The sequence below is a fragment of the Zootoca vivipara genome, chromosome Z1 (assembly GCF_965207765.1).
Source record: "Zootoca vivipara chromosome Z1, rZooViv2.hap1.1, whole genome shotgun sequence".
NCBI classification, from domain to species: domain Eukaryota; kingdom Metazoa; phylum Chordata; class Lepidosauria; order Squamata; family Lacertidae; genus Zootoca; species Zootoca vivipara.
Window position 1 is genome coordinate 46,410,255 of NC_142583.1, and position 27,775 is coordinate 46,438,029.

General features: G+C 39.2%; 1 protein-coding gene across 8 annotated transcripts in view; it reads right to left on the minus strand.

The window, feature by feature from the left end:
• AFG2A (AAA ATPase AFG2A) overlaps positions 1 to 27,775 on the minus strand; it is a 161,343-nt gene that overhangs the window by 104,836 nt on the left and 28,732 nt on the right. For all 8 annotated transcript variants that reach the window (XR_015947767.1, XR_015947766.1, XR_015947768.1 and 5 more), the window contains exons 13-14: positions 25,707 to 25,786; positions 12,833 to 12,959 (exon numbers count right to left, since the gene is read on the minus strand). Coding sequence is in view for 5 of the 8 variants with exons in the window: in XM_088660359.1 (XP_088516485.1) it covers positions 12,833 to 12,959; positions 25,707 to 25,786 (207 nt within the window). In the remaining 3 variants the exon portion in view is untranslated. The remainder of the gene's footprint in view (positions 1 to 12,832; positions 12,960 to 25,706; positions 25,787 to 27,775) is intronic.

Here is a 27,775-nt window from a genome sequence, read left to right on the forward strand (position 1 = left end):
CTGGCAGAAGACCTGGTGGGGAACCCAGAGTCTACGCAGAAGCACTCATTTGGTTGCCAGTCTCCTCAAAAGGGAGGGTCTCTCAGGAGGAGGGAAAAAAGATAGAGCCAATTCAGCTGTGAGCAATGACTCAGCAGATGGATAGGAAGGGGAGAACTTATGTTGCTGCTGGAACTATACTGGAATAATAGCTCCCTACCTCAGTTCCAACTGTTTAAAGCAGGCATCCTCAAACTGTGGCCCTCCAGATGTTTTGGCCTACAACTCCCATGATCCCTAGCTAAGAGGACCAGTGGTCAGGGATGATGGGAAGTGTAGTCCAAAACATCTGGAGGGCCGAAGTTTGGGGATGCCTGGTTTAAAGGCTCAAACGGTTTTTAAAAATGCTGACAAATAAAGGTGAAATTCACCTGTTAGCAAAGGCAACCTCACTCACATCCTCATTGAGACTTGAATTCCTATGCACAATTTCACTGCTGAGTAGTGACCAGTGTGAGATAAAGCAAAATCCATACAAGTGCATTCTGCCATCATTATTTTGCCTTTGCACTGCTCCAGATGGAAGAACTTGTTCCGTTAGGAAAAGCCTGATATCTCGAACAGAAATTCACAGTGGAGCAGAGATTGGAAAGCTGTAGCCCACAGATGTTGGAGGACTACAATTCTCATCGTCCCCAACCATCACCTAACTCCCATCATCCTATGCTGGCTGGGGCTGATGCGAGTTGTAGTCTCTCATCTGGAGTCTTGTGGGTTGCCCACCCTTTTAGCAAGGTCACCAGAATCAGAGAAGAGTAGGACTAAAAGAGGCAGATTTCATCAGGTTCATTGACTTCATAACAAGCTCCACCTGATAAAATTCCTTTCTTTTGTACAACTATTAATAGTGTAAATGTTTCATGACACTTTGCATCCAGTCACCTTAGAAGGCTTAGATTGCAACATAAATCAATCGGCCTTTTCAGAAAGCTTTATGTGGACTGCGACAAAATACTTTAAAAGTAAGCATTTACCTGAAAAGCACATTGATGTGTTGCTGTGAGAGGTGCTTTCTGCTATGGTTTACTATGCTTGATTTTAATTTCATATAATCTCACTCACAAATAAATTCATTTATCAGTATATGCTTTTATGGAGAAAAGCAGCCACATTTATCCAAGTCTTATGGTATGGCTGTGAAAGCTTACAAATGCAGCCCAACAAGTTCTTCTACCACCTTGCTTTGTCTGGCAGATAATAAATCTAAAGTGAAAAAGTCACTGTGCTCTTCAGCTGTCACCACAAAGAAGAGGGGGGAGAGAGAGAGAACAACTCAGCAGCCTCAAGGCTGATTTACCACACTCTCTATACCTTCGCAATTGAAGGGTTGGAAGGGGGGGGTTACTTCTGCACACCTGGAAATATTTATTTACTATGCTTAAAGAAAGCACCCTGAAAATTCCACTGGAAACAATTCAGACACCTTTATGAATGTCAGCATACAATCAATAAATAAGGAACACCCTACAGGCAAAATGGTTGCTGATGTCAATAACACAGTGCTGACAGAGTTCAGTGGGGCCATATCACAACCAATAATATTTCTTGTCTCCTAGCACACTCCTTATTTAAATTAAGGAATTATCTGAAACCTGCCTTAACTCTGCCCTATTATTTAATTAGACAATTCTTAGCCTATCAAGATGCTGGACCTCATTGTTCCTGGAAAGCTTCCAATCCCAGTTCAAAAACAGGTGTTGATTTTGCTATTTAAGACTGCAACTGTCAAAGACCTGATTACCTCACACACCAGTTTCTAGTACGAACCTGACTCCTCACAGAGGTAATTTACAAAGGCCCTGCTCCACGTTCCCCCCTCAATCAGCCCTACTGATGGATGGTGACATGAGACACATCCCACACAGTGGTAGCATCAAGGTTGTGATATTTGCTCAGTTTTTAGTGTCATGTGAAAATATTTTAATTCAGAGGTCATGTCAGAATCAATGAATTTGTGTTGTTGTTGTTGTTGTCGTCGTCCCCCCAGTCTAAGTTTAACAGGGTTTCTAAAACATTCTATTTTTTTTTATTTATTTTTTATTAAGCATCAATCTTTATACAACTCAACATAAACAACAAATAATCTGTAAACCAATAAACATAAAGAATAATCCGTAATATCCATAAATAATAATAATAACGAAAAAAGCAAACAAACAAACAGATAGACAAATAATAATAATAATAATAATAATAATAATAATAAATAAAAAATAAAAATAAATATATATACCAAATTTCACCAAATACCAATCACCCCCCAACACCAACCCACCCCCACAAGCTTCCCTCCTTTATTTACCCGACTTCTATTTTCACTTCTGCTTCCATTTCTAAGTATAATCCATCACTTATGTATTTTCTCTGCATGCATTCTGTCTTTCCTGTATTCCTCTATCACTCTTATCTTGTATCTCCACTCTTTGTTTTTATAACCCCTCATATCTTTTTATTCTAAGCATGTGAGCATGCCCACTTTTAAAAAATATTTTTTTATATATTCATCATAACTTTCCCATTCGCTTCTTAATTTTTGTTTCGGTTGATTTCTCAAGGCTACTGTTAGCTTGGCCATTAATAAATACTCACTAAGCTTATTTATCCACTCTTCTTTCGTTGGTATTTTGGATGTCTTCCAATAAGAAGCTATTAGAACCCTGGCTGCTGTGCACGCATACAAGAACACTGTCTTGTTCTTTTGGGGGATCTCTTCACTTAATAAACCTAATAGATAAATCTCTGGTTTTTTCTTTATCGATTTTTTCATCATTTTCTTTAATTCTTCATGAATCATTAACCAAAACTTTTTTATTTCTTGACACGTCCACCACATATGTATAAATGTGCCAGGTTCCCGATTACATCTCCAACATAAATTATTTTTCAATTTATATACTTTGGCCATCTTTACAGGTGTTAAGTACCACCTAAAATACATTTTGATAAAATTTTCTTTTATGTTATAAGAAGCCGTAAATCTTATGTCTTGCTTCCACAATTTCTCCCATTGGTCAATTTGTATTGTCTGACCGAGATCCTGGGACCATTTAATCATAGATTCTGTCGTTTCTTCTTGAAATAAGTCCCACCCCAGTAGTAAATTATATGCTCTGGATAACAGATTACTTTTATTTTGAATGATTTCTCTTTCAAATAGTGAATCTTCTTTTGCAAAACCTATCTTTTTGTCTGCTCTAAATATATTGACCAACTGTATATATTGCCAATTACTGATACCATAACATTTAAATTCTTCATATGGCTTTAATTTATACCCCTCATGGTGCTCTACTATTAATTGTTTATATACAGGCCATTTTATCTCAGTAGTTAATTTTTTGCGTGCATAAGCCTCTATGGGAGAGATCCATAGCGGCGTTTTCAATTCAATATACCTTTTATATTTGACCCATACCTTGTATAGTGCCCCTCTTAATATATGGTTGGTAAATTCTTTATTTGTTTTAGCTTTTCCATAATTCAAGTATGCGTGCCAACCATAGCTAGAGTTAAAGCTCTCAAGGTCCAAAATTTTTGTATTTTCTAATTTCATCCAATCCCTCATCCATATTAAGCATTCTGCCTCGTAATATAATCGTAAATTTGGTAGTGAGAGCCCCCCCTTTTCCTTCTTTTGTGTCAACAATTTAAATTTTATACGAGGTTTTTTCCCCTGCCATATAAATTTAGTTATGTCTTTCCTCCAGATATCGAAACAATCCTCTTTTATTATCACCGGTATAGTTTGGAATAGATAAAGCATTTTTGGTAATGTATTCATTTTAATAACTGAAACCCTTCCCCACAATGATAAATGCAATTTGTTCCACCTATCCAAATCTCTTTTAACTTCTTTCCAAACTCTCTCATAATTATTTTTGAATAAATTTATATTCTTCATAGTGATATCTATTCCCAAATATTTAGCTTTATTCACAATTTTTAACCCCACCTCCTCTTCTAATTTCTTTTGATCTTTTTCCTGTACGTTTTTTATTAATAATTTGGTTTTTTCTTTATTTAATTTGAATCCGGATACTTCCCCAAACTTTCTAATTACCTCCAATGCTTTACTAATGCTCTTCTCTGGATCCTCTGTCGTTATTAGGATATCATCCGCGAAGGCTCTTACCTTAAAAATTTCCTTTCCTAATGTGATTCCAGTAATTTCCTCCTCAGCCCTTATCTGATTCAACAGTACTTCCAATGATAAAATAAACAATATCGGAGAAAGAGGACACCCCTGTCTAGTTCCTTTTTCTACTACAAACCAATCTGTTTTATCTCCATTTATAATTATGTTTGCAATTTGCTTTTGATATATTGCTTTAACTCCCCTACAATAATCTTCACCTAGCCTTGCCATTTCCAAAACCTTATAGAGAAATGATCTTGATAGGCTATCAAACGCTTTTTCCGCGTCCACTAATACAAAACCCGCCCTTTTACTGGGTCTAAGTTCCAAATATTCTATTAGATCAATCACTACTCTCATGTTAGTTTTTATATATCTTCCTGGCAGGAACCCTGACTGATCTGTATTTATTACATCTTTCATAACCCTTTTTAATCTATCAGCCAGGATTCCCGCAAAGATCTTGTAGTCATTGTTTAACAGAGAGATCGGTCTGTAATTATTTACCAATTCTCCATCCGTTCCTGGTTTGTGTATTAGTGTAATAGAGGCTTCTTGCCAGGATTCTGGAATTGAGCCTTCTTTCATGATTTTATTCATCAAGATTTTCAATGGCAATACTAGCGAGTCCTCAACTTTTTTATAATGTGCCGCAGCTAGCCCATCTGGGCCAGGTGCCTTTCCTATTTTCATCTTTGCAATTGCCTGGTGTACCTCCGTCAGCGATATTGGTTCGTTTAAATACTTCATGTTTTCCTGATTTACCATGGGGATTTCCTTCCCTTGTAGATATTTCGTTACCTCTTGTTCTGTCTCTTGGCCTTTGCTATATAATCCTTTAAAAAATTTCAAGAAACCCTCTTTAATTTTCTCCTCTGTATCTAATACCTGCCCTCCATATACTATTTTGTTCACATATCTTTCTTTAAGTTTTTTCTTTATTTGCCAGGCGAGCAATTTTCCAGGCCTGTTCCCGCTTTCAAATGTTTTTTGCTTCATCCACTTTAGTTTATTCTCTAACTCCTCCGACAAAAGTGCGGATAATTGAGACTGCAATAATTTGGCTTTGTTTTTTAATTCCTTGTCCCTTGGGTTCTTATTTAATAGCCCCTCATTCAGTTCTATCTCTTTCTGTATCTGTTTTAACTTACACTCCTTCACCCTTTTTTGTATTATATTCTGTTGAATATAGAAACCCCTTATATATGCTTTTCCCGCATCCCAGACCGTTCTTATATCTATATCTTGTGTCATATTTATATCAAAAAATTCCTTCATTCTTTTTTGTGCCTCTTTTACTATTTTTTCATCGTTTAATAACCACTCATTCATCCTCCAACTTTTGTACCTTCTACTGCTCCCTTTTAGCTCCAACTTCATCGAGTTATGGTCTGTGATGGATTTTGGCATTATTTCAACTTTAGAAATTTTTGTCGTTAAAGTTTTTGAAACCCATATGGCATCGATTCTGCTGCTAGATTTGTTAGCCTCCGAATAAAATGTAAATTGTCGCACTTTATCATTTTTCATCCTCCATGCATCCTCCAAACCGTGATCATCCACCAGTTGGAAGAAGGTCCCCGGTAGACTTCCTGATTTTAATCTTGGTTTAGCATTGTTTTGGGATCTATCCCACTCTACTGATGTCACCCCATTCCAATCCCCCATTAATATCATGTCATCATTATTATAATCATTTAGCATCTTTTGCAATTTCTCAAAAAAGGGTCCTTGATTCCCATTTGGGGCATATATTCCTACTAAGAGTAATTTCTTGTTTTCTTTGATTACTTGTACCCCCAATATCCTTCCCTCCTGATCTTTAAATTTATATTCAGCTTTTAATTTGGGATTTATATACATGACAACTCCCCTTTTTTTTACCTTATCTGAATTTATATATTCTTCCCCCAATCTTTTGTTAATCAAAATCCTTTCGTGTTTTTGTGCGATATGTGTCTCTTGCAGACAGATCACATCCCATTTTTCCTTTTTTAATATATGTTCTATTTTGTTTCTCTTTTTCTTATCATTTAGGCCATTTACGTTCCAGGATATTATCCTAAGCTCCATTTCTTATACTCACTACAATCGAAGATATTTAATCACTTTATTTGAATACCTTACAGAGTCACCAACAGAAATTCTAAACCAAAAGAAAGCGAAGTCACTTATAAAATGGTTCTTCGTTGTTATGTTCGTTTTACGTTGTCACCCCCAATCTCTCTACCTCCTCCTCTCCTACTCCTTCCTCTTGTTCTCTTTCCGAATCCCCCTCCTCCCCCAGTTCCTTTCTGTATGTTCTTCTAACCTTCTCCATCACGTCTACTGATCTGATAACCTTCCTTGTGTCTTTAATGGTGAAGGACAGACCTTCCGGGACTAGCCATTTGAATCTAATACCTTTCAATTTCAGCGCGTCTGTTAGAACCTTATATTTTTCCCTCTTCTTCAAGATGCGCTTTGGAATTTCTTTATATATGATAACATTGTGGCCATCTATTCTCAATCTCCGTTTTTGCAATATCTTATCCTTTAGCAATCTGGAATTCAAATACACCAGACAATCTCCTGGACCCCTGTATTGTTTTTTCCCCTCCGGTCTTACTCTAAATATTTTATCTACATCCATTATCAACTCATCTTCTCTTACTCCAAGCCATTCCGCTAATTCTTTTATCAATTTACTCATAATATCCTCTCCCTGCACCTCCGGAACGCCCCTAAATCTCAAAATTAACTCCCTCTGATACATTTCCAAAATCGCAATTTGGTCCAGGATGTCTTCCTGGGCCTGCTTCAGTTGACTCATTTCCACATTAGTGGTATCTTGGTATTTCTTTAAATCTCTGTTCTCTTGCTGGATTTTCTTTGTAATATCTTTCATCGTCTCCTCTTGTTTCATCACTTTTGTATTTACTTCCGCCACTGATTTTTCAGTCTCCATGTTTTTGATTGTTAAATCCTTTATCTGTCCTGATAAGTCCGTAATTATTTTCGAATTTTGTTCTATTAATTTGGAATTCTGTTCTATTTTGAGTCCCATATTGTCCAATTTATCATTCAATGTTTTGTTCATGTTTATTATCAGTTCTCTAATATCTGCATTAGGGTCCATTTCCGGAGCGGATTGTCTTCTCGGCAGAGCCGCTGGGATTGTCATTTGAGATTGTCCTTTTTTGGTTGATGTCATGGTTCTTCCTCTATATACACAATGTACAAAGTTAATCAGTTGCAGTCCCCACCCTATATTGATCAATTAAATACACCTTATCCTTCCCCCCTTTTTGAAGGTATCAAAATCCCCCCCACCGCTCAAACACACAATGTCCCCCTTAAATCAGACCACAAATTTCATAATTGATCCAAGCTAATTATCCAATCTAATTGATCCAATCTAATTAATCTAATTGATCCAGTCCAATTAATCAAATCTGATTAACCTTCCAAACTTTTAACTTCTATAAAAATATAATAATTTTCCCTTTTATCAATTAGAATTAATTATACACCTTTACTTATACACCTTGATTCCTGGGAGTTTGGGGGTAATTACACTCTTAGTTCATCCTTTCCATTCCACTATATGTAAAAAGAAAAGAGAGAGATACATTCAATGCATTAGATTCACTACACTCAGTTCATTTGATAACTCATTCAGTTCCCTTGTCTCTCCACTGGGTGTCGCTATGAGAGCGTTTCTCCAAGTTTCTGTGAGATTCCTATTGCGTACGCTAGATGCCACTGTGGTTTCTTTCCCGGTATATAATATGTATGGACTCTATCGTTCCTCTGAGCAAGAAGAAGGCGGAAGTGTACTCAGCGTTTTTTAACTCTCTTTCGTCGCCATTAATCCTTTATTTATTTATTTATTTATTTTCTCGGCGATCTCCTGCGCTCTCCCACGTATTCCTGATTTCTCCCCTCTCCGATCTCGTCCTCTTTCTCCTCCTCTCGCTTCTCTTTTTAGCTCTTGTTTTATTGCGTTTTGGTTTTATTCCAAGAGCCCTCTCGTTCTTTCTCTCTCCCCCCGCCTTCCCCGCTCTTGTCTTCTGCCTTTTGCTATGGTACGCATGTATTTCAGCATAAATTTCAGCCTCCCTTACTGTTTCACAGTTCCTTTGCTTTGTATATATTTGACTATTAGTTTCTCTGCCTGGGATTTTTATTTTGTTTTACTTGCTTTTTTTTAAAAAGCAGTCCTTTCAACACAGTTCTCTTTAAGCGCTGGGGGTTTAAATCCCCTCCTTCACTTAATACTCTCCCCAGGCATTCGCCTACTTTATCCTCCCGGTTTTGGAGTTCTGCTCACAGCGTTATAAAGAGTATGTATTTACCGATATGAAGATCTTTCCTGCACTCCAGCCCATCGAGTAAACACGGAGCTCCGGTATGCTTTAAATCTTTTTTCAGCCGCCGCTTTCTCTTGCTTCAAACTTGTCTCTGGCCCCCTTTGTTCTCTTATATTGTATTTCCGCTTCTTAATTGAGTCTCTAGATAGTGTTTATTGGTGATTATAGCCTTGTTTGGGGGTCAGCTATGCGCGGCTTTAGAAGCGGAGAGTTCGGCACCACTCACCAGATCGTCGCGGCGTCACTTGGCTGAGGCGGCCCTTCTTACATGCGCTGGGGGGTCCTCTTCTCCCTTCCACTTTTCAGTGCCGGGAATTCAAGAACCCCTCGTTTTTTGCACTGCTCTGGTCACCACTGGTCTGAACTATCCTCTCAGACCTTTTTTGGGGGGCAGAAGTTCGCCGAAACTGCCCCCCCAGTCCCCAGCCAGGAGCGGAGAAAATTTCCCTGATCTGCCTCGTGAGAGTGCCTCGCCGGAAGTCCTTTCTAAAACATTCTAAACTACCGTAGCTTTCTGACGTTCAAATAAAGCCAGGCTGGTTTTTGTTTTTGTTTTAAAGCAAGCCCATAAACATAAACTAATACTAAATAAGAAAAATATGAGAAAAATATTTAGTACTTAAAAACGACAGCAACCCAGTAAGAACCAAGATTCTTAGACTTTGTGAACTGCATAATACTTTTAAACACAACAATGACCTCTGATTCTTCAGAAAAACAACACTGCAATTAGAAGTAATGATGTACTGCTCTTTGTGCTGAAAATTGTGATGCACACAGACACATTATAACAAACTTCCAGCTCTAAAGTCCTTAGATCAATATTCCCAAATACTCAAAAGGGTGATATGTTTTCCAATATTACCCAAAAAAAGGAAGCCATCACTTCAGGGAAAAGACAAAGGTCCTCAGGCCCTAACTTCATAAGCTTATCACATAGCCTGTGGCATCACACTTATATCGTGTGCCAGGTACAGTGCAGCACTGGAACAATGAAGTGAAGATACTGTGGCAGAAACAATCACCGCTGTCACATGCAGTTACTGGCGCCATTTTACAACGCTGTTGCACGGCCCAGAAGTTTAAAGGCAGAAAGCAGGTGGCAGCCAACAGACAGCTCACACGGATGGCTTTCACAAAAAATTACCAACCATAATGGTATACAAATCCAAATTGCACTCTCTTAGAACAGTAGTGCCACTCCTATTCCCTGTCAAACACTTAGTTTAAGTGTTACACATGTTACTTTAATTCTCCCAACAATTGCTTTGCTGTCAGAAGGATACCTTCTATATAAGTCACTCTCATGACTAAAGGAGTGAAAAGGGAGTGAAACAATTTCTTAATGGGTCTGCCTGGGAGGTTCATAGTAATATGCTTTTGATTCTGGAGCGGCATGGGCATATTCAGTCTATATCTCTGCTGTGAAGCCAATTTCATTGCTATATTCAACTTACAGGACCACTACCATGACAGAAAATTATAAGAAATGAATTATTCCTCACATCTCATGTAAATCTGATGATAAAATTGTCCTGCAACCTACAGCACTTAATACTGCATTTACCAATCAGATGCAAGACTGAAAAACCCAATAGAAATGCATAAATGAGCATCATACAATAACCACAATTTGTTCCAGACGAAACAAACGCTGAACATGTTTACAGCTTCAGATTACCTGATTTATGACAACTTCAACATGTTGCCAGATGATAACTTATGTATTGAAATTCTTTCCCTTTCCCTTTACTAGTTCACCCATAAAACTTGAATATTTGAATTTCTTTCATAAGCCTCCAGACGGGCAGAACTTTGATGTTTCTCAAAAGGAAAGATTGCTTTTTCGCTGGAGGCCAAAACTTAAAAACTTGTTACTGATTCTGCCAAATCACTCACTTTTTATTTTTCATCAAAACTAAACTACTTTTAATTAACACTAAACTCCACTAACACAGCTCCACTGTCTTTTGGACATTGGATCAGGACCAGATAAGAGTCTTCCAAGTAAAATCTAACAGGCCTTTTTCAGAGAGAGGTTTTTAATTTCACTTCCAACCTGTGAATGGCCTCTGCAGAGAGAGTGTGAGGTGTAGCTTTGATCTTGTAGCAGAAGTAGTAAGAGAAGTTACAATAACTTTCTCAAAAATAAATGTGTTGGTAAAAAAAAAATTAGAAACATTTGTTATGGGTACAGAGTATAAATAAATGTAAAATACACTCCAAGACAAGAACCATTCACTTATGTGATATTGGAAGTTGCTTCTCTTGCTTTCATCTAGTGGTATAGTTTGTATTGTATCCACCTTTAAAACCCAGTATTTTTAAACATGCCAATAATGTTGCTATACTGGTTCCAAGAGAAAGAGGAATAAATGGACATGAAAACATAATGGTCCACGTTGGTGACTTCAATTACTCAGAACACATCATTCAGAAGTGTTACAGATACCAATATTTTTAGCCTGTTTGAATTCAGCCGTTTACCGCAAAAAAATTAGTAACTCAAATATGAAAGGGAAATTAACTAGCAGCAGTTGATAGGCTGATGTAATTAACCCTTGAGGTTTATATGTATTGTAAAGTTTCATCTATCTTTTCACCGAATATCTCTTAGGATGTAAAAGCAAGCCAAATACAACACATACTGGAATATTAAATTTCATAACATAACAAGAGGCAACAACTTTTCTTTGAACCAACTAGAAGAAGCAACCTTTCTATATTTGATCCAATTGGCAGGGCAGCAGAATGAGAATTTTCAACTCTCTGGTTCAACAAATTAATACCAAAGCAGACACTAAGGAAGAATTTCCCCAAAATGTAGGTACAGTACACTGTGAGAGAATTTTTTGATAATGCTATTAGCGTGTGCACAGCATCACCCTGACTCTAGAGGAGTCTATTCTGCTATGCAGATGACAGAAAAACCAACATGATGCCCCTAATTTATGAAGCTTGGATGCATAAACACAGTCAGATGTGGATCCATCCACTGTTTTACATGCAAGTACATATATTTTGCATTTTATTTCAGGATGAATATGGTTTGGTTTTATGAAACCAGATCTAAACTCTGGTCATATTTTTCATTCACTATATCTCCCCCAGTTTCTGTTCCATGCTACACTGAAGTTTCTCATTGGTAATGAAACAAAGAGCATCATGAATCTAAAGACAATATAGCACACTGACACTACTCTCTCTCATTAATCTTCATTTGTCCAATCACATCCTGTCATTCTCATGCAAATAGGGCACTTGAGGATGCAACTGCTGCACACTGCTGGGATGAGCTGTCAGAAACACCAGGGTGCCATCACAAACCAGAAACTATCACTTCATTCTCAGCCCTTATGCTCTAGGCATCCCAGCTAATGTGTTTGACACTCAGATCTCACCCAGCAGGAGCTAAAGCAATCCAATTCTTCAGCTACACACACATTACTTCCTGTTGTGAAACAATCACAGAGTTCCCTGGGGTTGTAACAGCTTCTTCTGTTCTAGCCTGCCATTACAAATAGATGCCAGAGGTATTATGGATGATGGAAACCAAGAAAAGGACATTCTTGCTGGTAAATCTCTGTTTCTGTCTTACAGAGAAAGGCACTCAATTCAGGGAGGGCTAACAAGCTATCATCCTGGTTGTCTATGAAGGTTCAAAGTTAGGAGATTGGATGCAATTCTGATCAAAAACACATTTGGGAGAACAAAGACACAATGCACAATTTGCTTAAACAATCTCTGAATGATTACCTACAATTTTATCTATCGGAGGAAAGAAAGTGTTATCACAGGCTAGGTAACTGACTGGTGTGGGGGAATTCCCTCCTGCCTATGGAAAGAAACTTTTCCTTCCACCCCACATGGGCTGGAGATATGTACTGTATTTAGTTCTGAGATTTCAAGATACAGTACTTCCAAGGCTGGCCAACTCTACAAAATGGTCCATTAATCCTGAAACAAAAGGACCCCAAGATCCCAAGCAGACCAACTTGCTCAAAGCTGTTCTGGTTGCAGCAAACATCTCTAACTTACTGCCTTGTGAATGCATAGAGGTCTTAGTGGTCAGTTTGCATATTGCTTTCAACAAATGCTGAAGAAGCAGCACTGGTGGAGCGAACCGTGGTTTCTTCTGAAAACCATGAGAACAACTGTTTTTGTTGAGCCTTATACAAAAACCCCTTTTAAAAAAAATCCAGTAATTTACAAAGACGTTTGACTACAATTGACTGCAATCTTAAAACATTTCACTTCCAATAAAGTAGTTTTAACAAAAGTAGGGGCAAGTGCCCAAACCTCTTACCTTGTCTATCATATCTGGTCGGTTTGTCGCAGCCAAAACAGTCACATCCTTTAGCTGTTCAATCCCGTCCATTTCTGTCAGCAGCTGTGCCAAGACGCGGTCTGCCACATTCCCAGAACTTGAAGAGCTAATGGAAACACAAAACGAAAACCATAGTAGTGGGTGCTCATTTCTAAAAACACTACTTCAGCTTCCCTCATAAGCAACTTTCCAGGGGCTGCATGGCACTGGTGAGCGGGACTAGAGGAAAAACTGGGCAGAGCAATGGTGTGTCTCTTAACCTTTGTACAGGAGAATTAATTCCAGGCATGCAAAAGTCAAATGTTTCTACAAACGCCATATCCATCCTCCTTTCAAGCAAGTAAAAGGCATTGCCACTGTTCAAGGACACGTTTGGCTAGGCAAAAGCACTCAAGCGAGTGGCCTAGACAGCATCCAAATGGCCAAATAGAGATGCCTAGAAGTTCTATTTGGTCCCTGGGCCCAAGGCTCTCCATCCCTGTGCTACATTAATCTGATGAATCAGCTTTTCCCTATTTGCTATGATTAAGTTGAGGATAGCCTAGTTCCTTTCCACATTCTGAAAGAGGAAGTTATTGGCAAGATAGGTTATGAATTTGTTGGTGGTTTATTTTTCAGCAAAATATCAGTGAAATTTACTCCCCCCCCCCACTTTGCCCATTATCACTAATGGCCAGCATGTAGTTAAACAGTGCATACCAACAAGAACACAAACATGAAAACGATTTCTTTAAAACTGAAGCTATTGTTTTGGAACCAGTATCCTTTTCCTGCAACTCCCACCAACTTGGCTACCAAACACCAACAAAACAAGGTACCGTATGTCAGAACTTGGCAAGTGATTTATTGTGGCATTTGCACGGGTTGATTTCGTAAAGATGTACTGGCAACATTAAAACGCTGCTCAGACAGTGCTTTAGTTTCTGCCACCAATGCAGGTCATCCAACACTAAGTGAAATGAAGGCCTTTTACAGATTCATTTCTTCCACCTTCCCCAAGTAAGACCAAACTGAGCACTGGCCAGCTAACCCATAAAACCACCTTCTTCTTAATTTTGCACATCTGTTGCTCCAGATGTTAAATACATATGTTGTTTTGAAATCACAAAAAGGTTATGTCTCAAAAAGAAAAGACATTTTTTATCCTGGAAGAGATTTCAGAAGTTAGCCTATTTGTGTTTTTTGTGTTGTTGTTTTTATTAACTACATGTGAAAAGGCGAGTTCAAAAATGCAGTTGGGTATTTAATTATAACTTCCACATTTATTACTTTAAATATGTAATAGGTACAAAATGGGAGATGCAAAGCTTGTTTTACAAGATTGATCCTGCTGACATATGAGCTTTTTATATTTGCTTTCACAAGAGTCTGTTCCATTTTATGAGCCCTGCCCTCAGTAGCATTTACAATTGGGTCTTGTGCAATAATTGTCCTAATTTTGATTTATGGCATAGCTAATGTGCGGTGCAAATGGGGCAAAACCAGGGAAGTGAATAGCGCAGCTAAGATACACTCTTGTGTTCTCATATTAGCTGTCTCTTATCTACAAGTACAAACTCAGGCAATGACACCTGACAAAATAAAACCTTCTTGAAACATAATCCCAAGCATGCTCACTCAAAAAAATAAGTCTCATTGAGCTCAATGGGACTTGCTCCCTAATGTGTGTGCAGTCTTAATTCCTACTGGTTTCAGAGGAGACACATGTTTAACTTGCCTACAGAACAGAGAATTAAGTCACCAACTTTAGCTGGATTGCTCTCTAACTTTATTCAGTTGGTGTTATCTACATGGATCACCAACCCCAAGAAATGCCCCGGAAGAGTGCAGTTTGTTCCAAAAGCTCCCTTGAACAACTGTTGCTAAGTGGAGCTGAAAATTTGGAACAGGTAGAAAGTGGGAATGAAGGAAAGATGACAAATACTTAGTCACAGGATTTAGTATCCAGATACTTGCACATGTCAAAACTCCCAATTGGAAATGAATCAACTAAGGACCAGATAGGAAAGGAAACAGAAAAAGTAGAATTACTTTCGTTTTGCATATGCTTCCGGAACCTACAATGCAATGTTTCATCATAGCTGCCAAGTTATCCCTTTTTTTAAGGGAAATTCCCTTATGCTGAATAGGCTTCCTCGCGAGAAAAGGGAAAACTTGGCAGCTATGGTTTCATGTGTATTTTGGTTGTTTTCCAAATAAGCATTTACCCTGTACTCCTTTGCTGTACAAGACCCCCGCCCACACTGATATTAATATAGATTTAAGTCCTCCATGTAGCCCAAAGCTGCCGTGCTTTCCTTTATGCATGGAACTCAGCTGTCAGATTACACACCATATTTAGCATGACTCCTACAAGTAAACAAGCCCTTTTGGCTTAACAGGCTATCCTATAAAAATGCAGACAGACAGACATTTATAGCAGGAGATTTCTCCACCAGCTGCTCCAGAACTGCGTCAGCAGCATGTGTGCTCAGATGTTTGAGCTCTGCATAAACTGTTAATCTGAAGGGTGACATACAAGCATGTATTTTTTCCATTTTCCCATGATTTCCCAACAAGAATTTCAAATTAAAGCAGGCAATGCTCATTAAGGCTGTCTCGGTTTTTGACGCAAGCACAACTCAGATACACAAATTATGCTTAAACTTTCAGACCAATTTATAAAACCAGCATCCAGCCAATAAGCGTTTCTTCCCAACCACCACCAGCTGACCTGTGAACAATGATGTCATCACCCCAGCACTACAGAAATAGTAATCAGGCAAAAACCGATGCAAAATAAGTTTCCTGTCAACAAACCCAACTGTATGCCAAACAGAATGCCAGTGTTTTGAGGTGTGCACGTGTGCCTGTTCACCTGTCCAATGGCAACTGTCTGAAGTTTAGGGAATCAACAGCAATGACAGAAACAAGCTTTTTATAAAGGTTACTATTGAAGAATGGTCAGGAGTGAAAGACTTAAGAGTGAAATGATATGAGCTTCCTACAGTGCCTTTAAGATAAAATATCAACTTCAACTGCTGTCTATCTTGTACATTCAACTTTGTGATTTCACAGTGTTTAAAAAGGCAAAGTTGTAAAACTTTCATGGCACCTATTTCCACCCAGTTTTGAATAAAGAGTGATTTTCCATACTGCCACTTTCTATAGAATTCACAATAAAAACAGGTGTAATAAACTGAGCCAAAATCATTAAATAATCACATTGGCACCCATGCTTAATGAAAACAGCGGTTGCTATCTGGAAAATGCAACAAGCTGACCACCTCTTGGAACTGTTTACAAGCAGCAACATTTATACAACAGCATGCTCTTGCATTCTAGATTAACCTGGATTTCTAGATTAACCTGCTTCTGTCACCAGTCACTAAGAAAATTCAAACCATCTATAAAAGTGCACTGCAAGACTGGGGGGAAATCCATTACTGCAAAAAGTAATGACGGGGAACCCCATTCCCAGGGGCAATGTGGCACTCCAGGTCTCTGTCTGGCCGTCAGAACTCTCCTTAAGACACACCCAACCCACTAGTTCTGCTTTGCACCTTGAATATTTTTGCTTGGGTGGAATGTACCACTGAATGTTGATAATGCCTCGTTTGTCTAGATGGAGAACAATGCTGTTGGAATGTAGAAACTAACCTACTGTACAGAGGTAACATTTATGTCCACTGCTCCACTCACTTTTGCCACTGTCCTCATCCACTAGGAGCAAGTGGCCTTTGGAAGGCTCCTCAAAGGGAAATGTGGCTTGAAAAGGTTCCCCACCCCGGCATACCGAATTGTTCAGGTATGCCAACTTAACATGTTATACTTAACAAGTGGGTTGTTACCCCCAGGAGACTGAAGGTTGGATTTAAGGAGGGAGTAATTTAGAAGCAAAACAGGGCCAACAAAAAAGTGTGATCTTTACAAAATTCATACATGAGAGACAAAATGTTAACGTCTCAACTACTCAGAAGATAAATTTTTAACTACCCATCCCCACAGAATCTGTTTCTCAAGTTATATGTATAATTTCTTTGAAGACCACCCACAACAGCTAAGAGCATAAACTGAAACCTTAGTAGACTCAGGGCCCTTCAAACAGAGTACTTAGCAAGGCCTACTAAGGGAGCTTATATACTTTTGATTAAACTGAATTCTTGTAACACCATGGGGGCTACTTTAATCTCTGGAAATTTAATAGATTAAACTAAACCTGAACATCTTCCACTCTATTTCTAATTGCTCCCTAAGCTACACCCAAGGAAGTTTATGAAACACAGGCGGAAGAGGAGTATCCAATTTGCACTGTGTGAATGTTCCCTAAACCCAAGGATATCTGCTTGTGCAGTGTACTGTCCTTTTCCATCCTTCTGTGGGACTCCTAGATCTGTTTTCGGGTTCCCTCTGGGGCAGATTTGGAGGTAGCACAGGGCATGTGCAGGGCAAGAAGGAAGTCCCACAGCACAAGCAGAAATCCTTGCGTTTAGTTGAATACCACCCATTATGTTACCATCGTGAAGTATGTCTCACAAAATACCCCACAGGTGCCCGCAATACACAGTGTCACAGTTGCAAAGATGATGCTATCTGGGGTAAAAGCTAAGAAAATGTAGTAACAAAATACTATAATCTGTAGCACTGAGAATATATGACATCCTAGCAGCACAAATGCAACCATGTGAGAAGCTGTGCAGGTTGTGTGCAGAAAAAATAAATAAAGCACACCTTAATTTTATCACACAGAGGCCACACCTGCACTATACATTTAAAACAGTATCATTCCAGTATCATTCCACTTTAAACCACCATGGCTTCCCACAAAGAATCCTGAAAGTTGTCAGGAAAGACCTCTAGTTCCCGCACAGAGCTACAGTTTCCAGAGTGGTTTAGTGGAACTCTGGAAATTGTAGTTCTGTATGGGGAAATAAGAGTCTCCTAACCATTCTCAGCTCCCTTTAAAAAACAACAACTACAGTTCCCATGGCTCTCTGGGGAAGCCACACCTGTTTGAAGTAGTATGATACTGCTTTAAATGTATAGTGCAGAAGGGGCCACACACAAGTAAATAATGACTGCAACACTGTTTTATTTCCTTCATTTTACAAATCCAAGTCAAAACGGGTCTTGGAAAAAACAGCTTTCCAGAGCATTGTTTTTTTAAAAAAAAAACAACACACCTAACTTTACCCTTTTAAAACAAGCTTATCCTCTACAGCAGGCATCCCCAAACTGCGGCCCTCCAGATGTTTTGGCCTACAACTCCCATGATCCCTAGCTAACAGGACCAGTGGTCGGGGATGATGGGGATTGTAGTCCAAAACATCTGGAGGGCCGAAGTTTGGGGATGCCTGCTCTACAGTTTATACCTTAAAAAATCTAGAGAAATAAGAACAGTAGAGAGAAATTTGGCTTGCTCCACTTCTTATACACATTGTACATTGTCCTTGAAAATTATGTGCATTTTATGGTTACCTGAAAATGATTTTTAAAAACCTCAAGCAACTTACCTCCAGAAAAATTATAACTCCAACACACATCTTTTGACTAGTATTCCTAACTTCTTTAGAAGTTTCTGAGGTAAAACATTCCTAAAATACCAAACCCCCTGCCTGCCAACACACTCCCACACTAAAATCACCACAATCACACAGTATGAAGAATGTATTGAGTCTGACATTTCTGTCAGGCTTTCACAGGAGGAAAGCTGTCAGCAAAGCACACCTGCCAGGTCAGACTTTTCAGTCCAGCTACCATGGTTGTAATTAACTGTCACACTGTTTTATTTCATTCCTCTCACAAGTTCTGGTGAAATATGTTTTTGGCAGGACAAGGCCTTCCAGAGTGCTTATGTTCAATGAAAGCAACAATCAAGATTACCAATTGCTATTATGGGCATCTGCCAAGTCAGTTTCTAAAAAGCTGCTATTTTGGCCTTGATTGTAACATAAACTCACACTTTTATGAATGACCATTTCCTCAGGTAAAGACCACAGGACTAACCAACTCTACTCAACAATAAATTCCTGGTCTGTTTTTAAAGATATAACAACTCACACTTTTCAAGTAATAGTATACATGTTTTATTCCAGATATGTACTAAACACACAATACATACGGCATGAGTAATATTCCGTGGAGCTAGGTAAGACAGACCTATAAATTGCTTCAGAAACATGGAAGGGGCTCCTCAGAGTTATCTTCTATACAAAATGTTTTCATACGCAAATTATATTTTGGTGTCATTGTAGTGTGTTGTATGTAGTGTGTGATTTGGGGGCATGGGGATTTTTTTTACTGTTTTAATTGTTGTTTTATATGTTGTTAGTTATGCATTTCAGCAGTATTTTTTTACTGTAAGATTTGCATACTCCTAAAACCTACATCCTGTGTACATGTAAGTAACATGCATTTAACTTCATTCACTTTAAGTATCAATAAAGAAAACAAATGCATTAATGAAACAAGTGCATTAATGGTAAAATGTGAGGTTGCTTAAACAATAGCTTCATTAGGGGTGTTGACATATTACATTCAATGATCATACAACCTGTCTACGTAACAGTTGAGTTGTACAGTTATTCATATGTGACATTCAAAAGAATGTAGAATGTAGAGTGGTTGCAATAACTGAGCTGTACAAATAATAAAATATTTACTGTTTCACAAAAATAATGTTTACATCCATAGGCAGTTTGCACCTGTGTTCAGTGTAACATGTAAACAAGCCTTATAGCACCATTCTGCAAAGGGATATAAGCTTTGTATTTATAGTGCAGTGCTTATGCACAGTGAAAAAGATGACCAGTTTTAATATTCCAATATTATATTCAGCTTGCAGCACCTGTCTTTTAGAAAGAAACTTGACAGCACTTTTCCATTTCCTTTCTTTATTTCCCCCCTTCAGCATTTCTCCTTCTGTGCATTCCTGGAAGTTAATCAAGCTGAAAACTGTAATCAATCATGCCGACTGTAGAATCAACTGAAGTTTAATCTGGACGTACTACAGACTACAATGTGGACACAAGCTGGATTCCTCTTACAGCAGAACATTATATCAATATTTAAATACAATACCAGGGATTGATGGTTGGAATTTTAAACAAAATCTAAAATATTTTTCCAGTCCTATACCCAGCAAGAACTGGTTTCTCCCTCTCTCTCTCTCTCTCTGGGTCTAGGGAGTGATCAATGCTTCACTGGAAGAGGCGAAGTACCACCTGTCTTGAAGAGGCTATGGAGTGCCCCTCCTTAAGAAAGCCTTCACGGACCCAGAAATGTTGAATAACTATCGCCCAGTGGCGAATATCCGCTTTGGAGGCAAGCTTCATTCATAGTTCTAGGAAACTGAGAATCTGGATGTATTGCAGTGATGCCACTGAAACTAAATTGGCCACCCTGGATATGACATTTGTCAGAAGAGAGAGAGATGGAGAGAGTGCAACCCTGCTCATTCTTTTTGACTTTTCAGCAACTTTCTATATACCATTGACCATTGTATCCTTTTGGAGGCGGTGGGGGTTGGCGCGCTGTACTGCAGTGGTACTGCTCAAACTTGCAGAAAGTCGGTAAGGGAGGCCACTGTTTGACACCACAAGTTTTCCTGTGGTGCCCCACAGAGTTCTATCTTGTCCCCCATGCTATTTAACACCTCTATGAAGATACTGGAACCTGAGATATTGGAGTAAAGTGCCACCAATATGCAGATGACAGCCATCTCTTATTTCCATCTCAATCAGGAGAGGTGGCTAAGATGCTAGACTGTTTGGAGGCAGTGATGGGCTGGATGTGGGCCAACAAACTGAAGCTGAATTCTGAAAAGACAGGTGTTTATGCGTTCTACATTATTGAGTCAGAACCTCACTTATCCAGCACTAGGGCTTACCAGTAAGTTTCACTGTAGCTGCAACGTTTGAGTTTAAGTCACAAAATTGATACTTACTACATATTGTTTTCTGGTGCAGATTCCTTAAAGCTAAACCTGTAGATTTTGGCCTTTGATTTTTCTTTCACCATTCAGTCACTTCATTTTGTATGACCAGAGTACCAGATAAATGTCCATGTGCATTTAAAATATAACCAAAAGTTGTTTCCTAAATGGCTACATTTTTGAGAGCACAGTGGTTACCTTCTGTTCACACGCTTCCCCTTCTTGGCCTCAGAAAGCAAACTAGTGCCTTATATAGTTCTCTTCCTTCAATAATGTACAGCAAAGCACTGGCTTTTTAGAAAGGAATTTCACAGTAGTGTTCTCTCCAACCCACAATTTTTCATGCCTGAAACTGCTTATAAAAAACAAAAAGGAACAAACATGTCTATTGCCTAAAACTCCCCACAATCCTACATGTATAAACAGCATCCTATTTCCAAAGCACGTAGATATCCCAAGTTCAGCAAACAGACTGTCTGGACTGCATTTACACAGAACCATGTTCATTCATCACCTTCAAGTTTAATTACCAAGCCATTTCCTCTTGGCAAAGTTTACCGGTCAGTGGAATTAGGTTTTACATGGTCAGGATACCATGGAATTACAAGTACCCATAATTCTCTGCAGCTGCACAATTTGTTAAGAATCTGAAGCTTTGAAAAGGAAAGGATTATTTAGGAACAAACATTCCTTCTCGCATACAGTTGTATCTGGAACATTCATGTGGACATGACCTCAATGCAGACGTCTTTTATGAAATGATGCCAAGAAAACGCAGCTAACTAAAAGAAACCCAATATTAGTCAGAACCACAGAGAAATAGGAAAGGCATCCATTTCTTCAGTAGTACAGATTGTTCCTTATTGTATATTTGGACTGAGAATTGGCCAGTTTCATTTAATATATGCCAAATTCACCACTACTTTCAGAAGATTTATAAAATACTGTAACAAAGACTGCCAAACTGGTTCTACGATAGTCAGCAGGAACAACCACAATGTCTCAAAACAAAACCTCTCATTTTATTTGCTCAATTCCACTTCGGAAATCAGTGACACAGCCTTCGCCATTCTTTATTATTAAACTTGGCAAGTAACATACAAATCTTCTCATACATTCTTTAGTCCTCCCACCGCCATAGCAATTTCCTTCACTTTCCACCCCCATCCCCCTTAGCTGTGGTTTCACCAAATAAGAGGTACGTAGCTACTATGATGGAGATACAACCAATTCTCACAGAAACCGCAAGTTAGTCCTACCACTACCCACAGCCTCCAACAACCGTTTTAATGTTTTGTATTTCGTGGATATTCAGGGCACTATCCAACTAAACAGTTCCACTACCACAAGCACTTTTGGCTGTACAGTGGAACTTCCCCTTCCTGTTCTCTCCCTATGTGGCCTCACCACCCTTAATCTGTTCCGGGTGCTTGGGATATTCCCCAGAATATATTTGGGGGGCATGCAGATGAGAGGAAGTTCTGTTGTGCAGTCAAAGGTGTTTGTGCTAGTAGAAATGTTTAGCTGCTCTGTTATGCATTATGTTATGCACTATGTTGTTTATGCTAGTATACTGAAACCACCCCGTGGCCTTAGGACAAAGGGTGGTATACATTTAATTAACAAACAAACAAAGCGAGCACTTCAGGGGTGCATGGGGTTACTTTAGGGTCAGGTAACAATCTTCTAGGTAAAGGTAAAGGGACCCCTAACCGTTAGGTCCAGTCGTGGACGACTCTGGGGTTGCAGCGCTCATCTCGCTTTGCTGACTAAGGGAGCTGGTGTACAGCTTCCAGGTCATGTGGCCAGCATGACTAAACCGCTTCTGGCGAACCAGAGCAGCGCACGTAAACACCATTTACCTTCCTGACGTGCTTTCGAACTGCTAGGATGGCAGGAGCAGGGACCAAGCAATGGGAGCTCACCCCGTCGCGGGGATTCAAACCGCCAACCTTCCGATCGGCAAGCCCAAGGCTCTGTGGTTTAGACCACAGCACCACCCACTGCAAATAAGGGCCAAGCCAGTAGCAGCATTAGGCTGTATGCCTATTTCTTTCTTTTGTTTCAATTATACATGAAGCGTATGTAGCTGTTTCTTGATTTACATTTTTCTGCTCTGTATATATGCAAAGGCAGCTGATATACAAATGCTATTCTGCACACAAAAGCCACCTTTAGTATCTTTCATTCCAATATTTTTACACAAACACTGCCAATTAATAGGGTAAATTATAACCAGAAGTAGTTATCTGTAGGGAAAGGGCACAGGGCGTTTAACGACAGCAATATGTTCTGTAGAAAAAACACAGGGGGACTAGGGAGACAATATCAACAGGTGTTTCCTTGAAAACCTCATTCTGGTTATAGAAGAGGAAATGGATCTCTGGAGCCTGCAAATCGTTAGCATCTCAAATGCATTTGCAAATTCCTACTGTGGAAAATCAGCCTGTAAAAACAGGTCATTTCCAATAAGTGCCTTGTCTGGTTTCCTACACCATTTAATTCCAGATGAATTTTATGAGAACTATGTTACATATTTTACCTCCCATATGGTTCACATTTGACAATAAAATATTTGTGTCCTGCTCTGCTCTTTTCTATGCTCCAAAAAGCAGATGTCTTCAATGGAACACTGAAGGTCACACCTCCTATCTCCAATGGACAAGACAAGGCTGTGTTTTCTCCTTCTCCATCTATCTCCAGATAAGATGGTGGTTTGGGAAGTGCACCAAGCTAGAATGGGAACATTCTAAATTAAGGCTCCAATGAACATACTGGACATAACTGGCCATTTTCATTTTTTCCTTATAACAGCCTTTTTATGACATTACACAGCTTCAAAATCTTTATTAAAAAATATGTATTTGGCATGTTTATTCCTGTTTGTAATTTCTTTAATAATTAGTTTAGACATGTTTAATAGTGCCCTGGAGAATGGCTAAAAGTTTATATAAGTGTCATAATAAAAAAGGGCAGGAAACGAATATAGCAACATATAACGAGACACCACAGTTAGAATGCATCAAAAGGCAGAAATTACAGCAACTGGCTAGTGTTCTGTTTCAGTTCTATGTTCACGTCAGATCTGACAATTTAGCTCAAAAATTTTGCTACTGCTAACGAAAGAGACTACTGTTCTGGTAACTCTACATCCCTGTCACACAAACAAATTACAGCTGGAGATGTACAAAACAGAAAGCTCTTATTGTTGGGTGAAATCCAACATTAGTCATATTCAGAGCAAATTGACTTAGTAACTTAAGTCCATTGATTTCATTGGGTATACTCCGTGTGACCTAGTTGGATATCACATTATCATCATCATTATCAAATGGTTATGGAAATGCCATTCCTTTACTTTAAACAGGGGTATTGAGCATAGTATTCTTCAGATGCTATGGACTCCTACTTCCATTAGCCACACCCAGCCAGCATGTCCAATGGATGGAAGTGACTAGCATGTTAAAACATTACATCACTACATCTAGAGGCACTATGATAGACAGGCCCTGGGTCTGCCTCCTGGTGATCCAACAACCAGTGAGAAACATAGCTGCCAACCCTCCCTTTTTTGTGGGAAACTCCCTTAATCTAAACCACAGCTGTCTCCCTTTTTTTGCTGGAAATTCCCTTATTCCAGCGCCGTTTCCTGCTGCTATCTTGGATTGCTAGATATACCCTAGCCTAGACTGTCCCCAGGACAGGTGAGGCTGCTGATCCCTTATTTTCAAATCCGAAAGTTGACAGCTATGGAATGGTGAGACCAACAACCAATCAGGAGAGAATGTGTGGAATGTAAGTTAGACCTAGCAGTTTAACAGTCAGATAGACTTTCCATCTGGGTGAGCAAATGGGGTCTCTGCCTATCTGAGTGGGCTCAGATAGCGATTATCCGTCAGTAGGCACAGAGAGCAAATAGGCTCTCACTTAGATACAAGAATTGTCTATGGGCAGACTATGCTGGACTATATGAGAGGGCTTAGCTAAGCATCTTGGCTTTGATTCCCTGTGGGGAAGTTAAATCCTAGAAGGGGCTGGGTGGGTGTGTTGCTGCTTGGGACACTGATATCCATGCTAGGTGTGAAAAGTCTACCTGAGACTTTGATGGTGTTTCCTGCTTGGCAGGGGGTTGGACTGGATGGCCCTTGTGGTCTCTTCCAACTCTATGATTCTATGAGACTTGTTTTGACAAGAGTGTTGTTCAAAATTTTCTCTGTAAACAGTGTCTTTAACAAACTTTTGTGCCTCATGCGTGAAACCATCAAACATTAAATGCTCGTGGAGTGTAATTAAACAAACATACAGTTTGGGATTCTGGTCTATGGCCATTTCCTATTCTAATGAAAGTTCAAGGCAACATCCTCATGATGTGCTATGACTCCAAGCCTAGGATCTTGAAAATCACATTTCCATCGCCAACACATGCACACTTGCATGTAATGCATGATCAAGGATGTATGCTTGGTTACAATGGAGCAGAAGTATGGGTAGCCTTCACCTGTGACATTTGCCTAATCCAATTTCCCCCACAGATGCTATTACCCCAATGGAAGGCAGTCAGGGAAACAGTCTTCTCCCGAGTGGGGTTAACAGTCATTTCATGGGGGAATGTCAATCAGGAAAAGAACACCAGGGTGGTGGGGTGGCAGGAGTGGGGTGGTCTCCACCAGCATCACTGTTTTATTAAAAATCAATAAAATTAGGACCCTTCTCTTAGCAGTCTTTAAAAGCAGGGGAGTTTTAAAATGTTTACTGAAAAGGAAAAAAAGTCACTTGCTTGAATTACTGCCAGGTCTTGCAGAACACTTATATCCCTAATAAAAGGAACCAACCAATTTCCATCTAAATTTTCAAGGCAAACAGATACAAAAGTCAACTTCTTGTTTGTGTGAAAGTACAAACCAGTAACAGATCCAGAACTTTGTACAATATTTTTCTTACCTCCCCCTTTCTACTGCCAGGGCATCGATTTCATCGAAGAACAATATTGAGGGTGAAACAGCTCTGGCTTTCCTAAAGATCTGACAAAACAAAAACAAAATAATTGTCAGATTGTTCAAAGAAGTTGCCCAAATAAAGTTGTTACCCTTGTTTTGCCTCTAATATCCAGGATAGGTTGCAATATCAAGATAAAACCATAATGACACAACCTTGGATCATCTAGAATGTCCAACTGATGGACTGCGCTTTTGTAGACTGCAGAGTTAACCCTTTCAAAATAGCATTGCTGGCATCCCTCCAATTATTCTCTAAACAGCAAAAAAAAATGTGTAAAAATGTCTTTTAACTTTTTAATACTATCAGTTGGCAAAACCTTTTAAGAATTAGCCAAAGGATGTTCCATGCTCACCTGGTAAAAACAAAATAGCTACCAGCTGCTACAGAATTAACAGGATAATTCCTATCATTTTAAAATTGTCAAACAAAAGCTAAAACAAAATAAAAACATTCCTTCCAGTAGCACCTTAGAGACCAACTAAGTTTCTGATTGGTATGAGCTTTTGTGTGCATGCACACTTCTTCAGATACCTTCAGGTATCATGCACACGAAAGCTCATACCTATGACAAACTTAGTTGGTCTCTAAGGTGCTACTGGAAGGAATGTTCTTATTTTGTTTAGACTACGGCAGACCAACACGGCTACCTACCTGTAACTAAAACAAAAGCTAAGCTATTTAAATATTTCTCCATTCCATGAATGCAACTCATTGAACACAAAATACTGAAATGATTTATTAGGGCAGGATTCACCTAATGATCCCCATCAGAAGAAGCCGTTCCACTTCTGCAATGGGGCTTTCCCCCCCTTTCCTCACCTCCATATTGGCTCAGGAAGGTCAAGAGAACCCTCAAGACAGCACATGGGGGGGTGAGGATTGTTCCATCTGGCAAGCTGATATTCTTGTGCAGACGGTCGTAATAGTGCAATGTTGAATTCTACGCTTAGTACCGATTACAGCTTACAAAATCCTTTTGTTGCCAAATAATAATTTTGACTATACAGTTTGCAGATATCAGTTTTAATTAAACAAGCAGAGTATACAAACAATATGTATGTATACTGTAAGTAATATATTGTAGCTTTGATATATAATGTACTAAAAATATTTAATGAGAGCAACATAATCAGGTCAACAATTACAGCAGCATTCCCCCCCCCCAATCAGCTTGAAGAATCACTGTGGTCACAGCTGGCAGCTGCTGTCACTATCTGCCTCCTTTCTCCATGCATGTGACCCCAGTGGTAGCTTGGCCTCTCATATATAGAGGGGGAAGCCCTGTGTGATGTAGGCCATTCTGCAAATTACATCTTTCAACTCTACAATTCCCTCCTGTGAAATGACATTTTTGCTGTTAAGAAAAAGAAGACTGTAAAAAACACCTTTCAAATTACAATTAAAGTCCTGATCACAGTAAACACACGAGTTAATTTAACCAAAACCAGCGTTTCCCTACTGCCACTGTGTAAGGCACCATGCTCCCACACACCATTTCCTCAAACTTACCTGGCAGCAGTGAGGTCTCACTCTGGGAGTCTCCAACAGACCCTTCAGTGCTTTAGTAGCATCCTGGGCACAATGCTCCATTGGAGGCATGTATCCATTCAAGCAACATCCTAGTAAGATAATGTAGAAGCAAAGATTTCCCATAGATCATTGTGCCAAGGATAGTGCTATGAAAGTGCCAAAGGTCTTCAGTGACCCCATGGCAAAACCATTCTGCTGCAGGCCCCTAATAAGTTTGGATAGGAAAAAAGAAGGGGGGCAGGGATACCAGGTTGAGCTTCCAAGAACACCCTCCACTCTTAGCAAATACGTACACAAGCTGACTTCATCATATCAACCATATGGTAGTACGCAGTGAAGACTGCTACAATTCAAAGCTTGTGAAAAGTAGTTACTGCAAAGCAATGACTGCATGATGCAACAAAAAACTGACTATAATGTAGCAAAACAGACAGGAAGTAGTATTATACATCCCTGTACACATGCATTTAAAATTCTAGTTA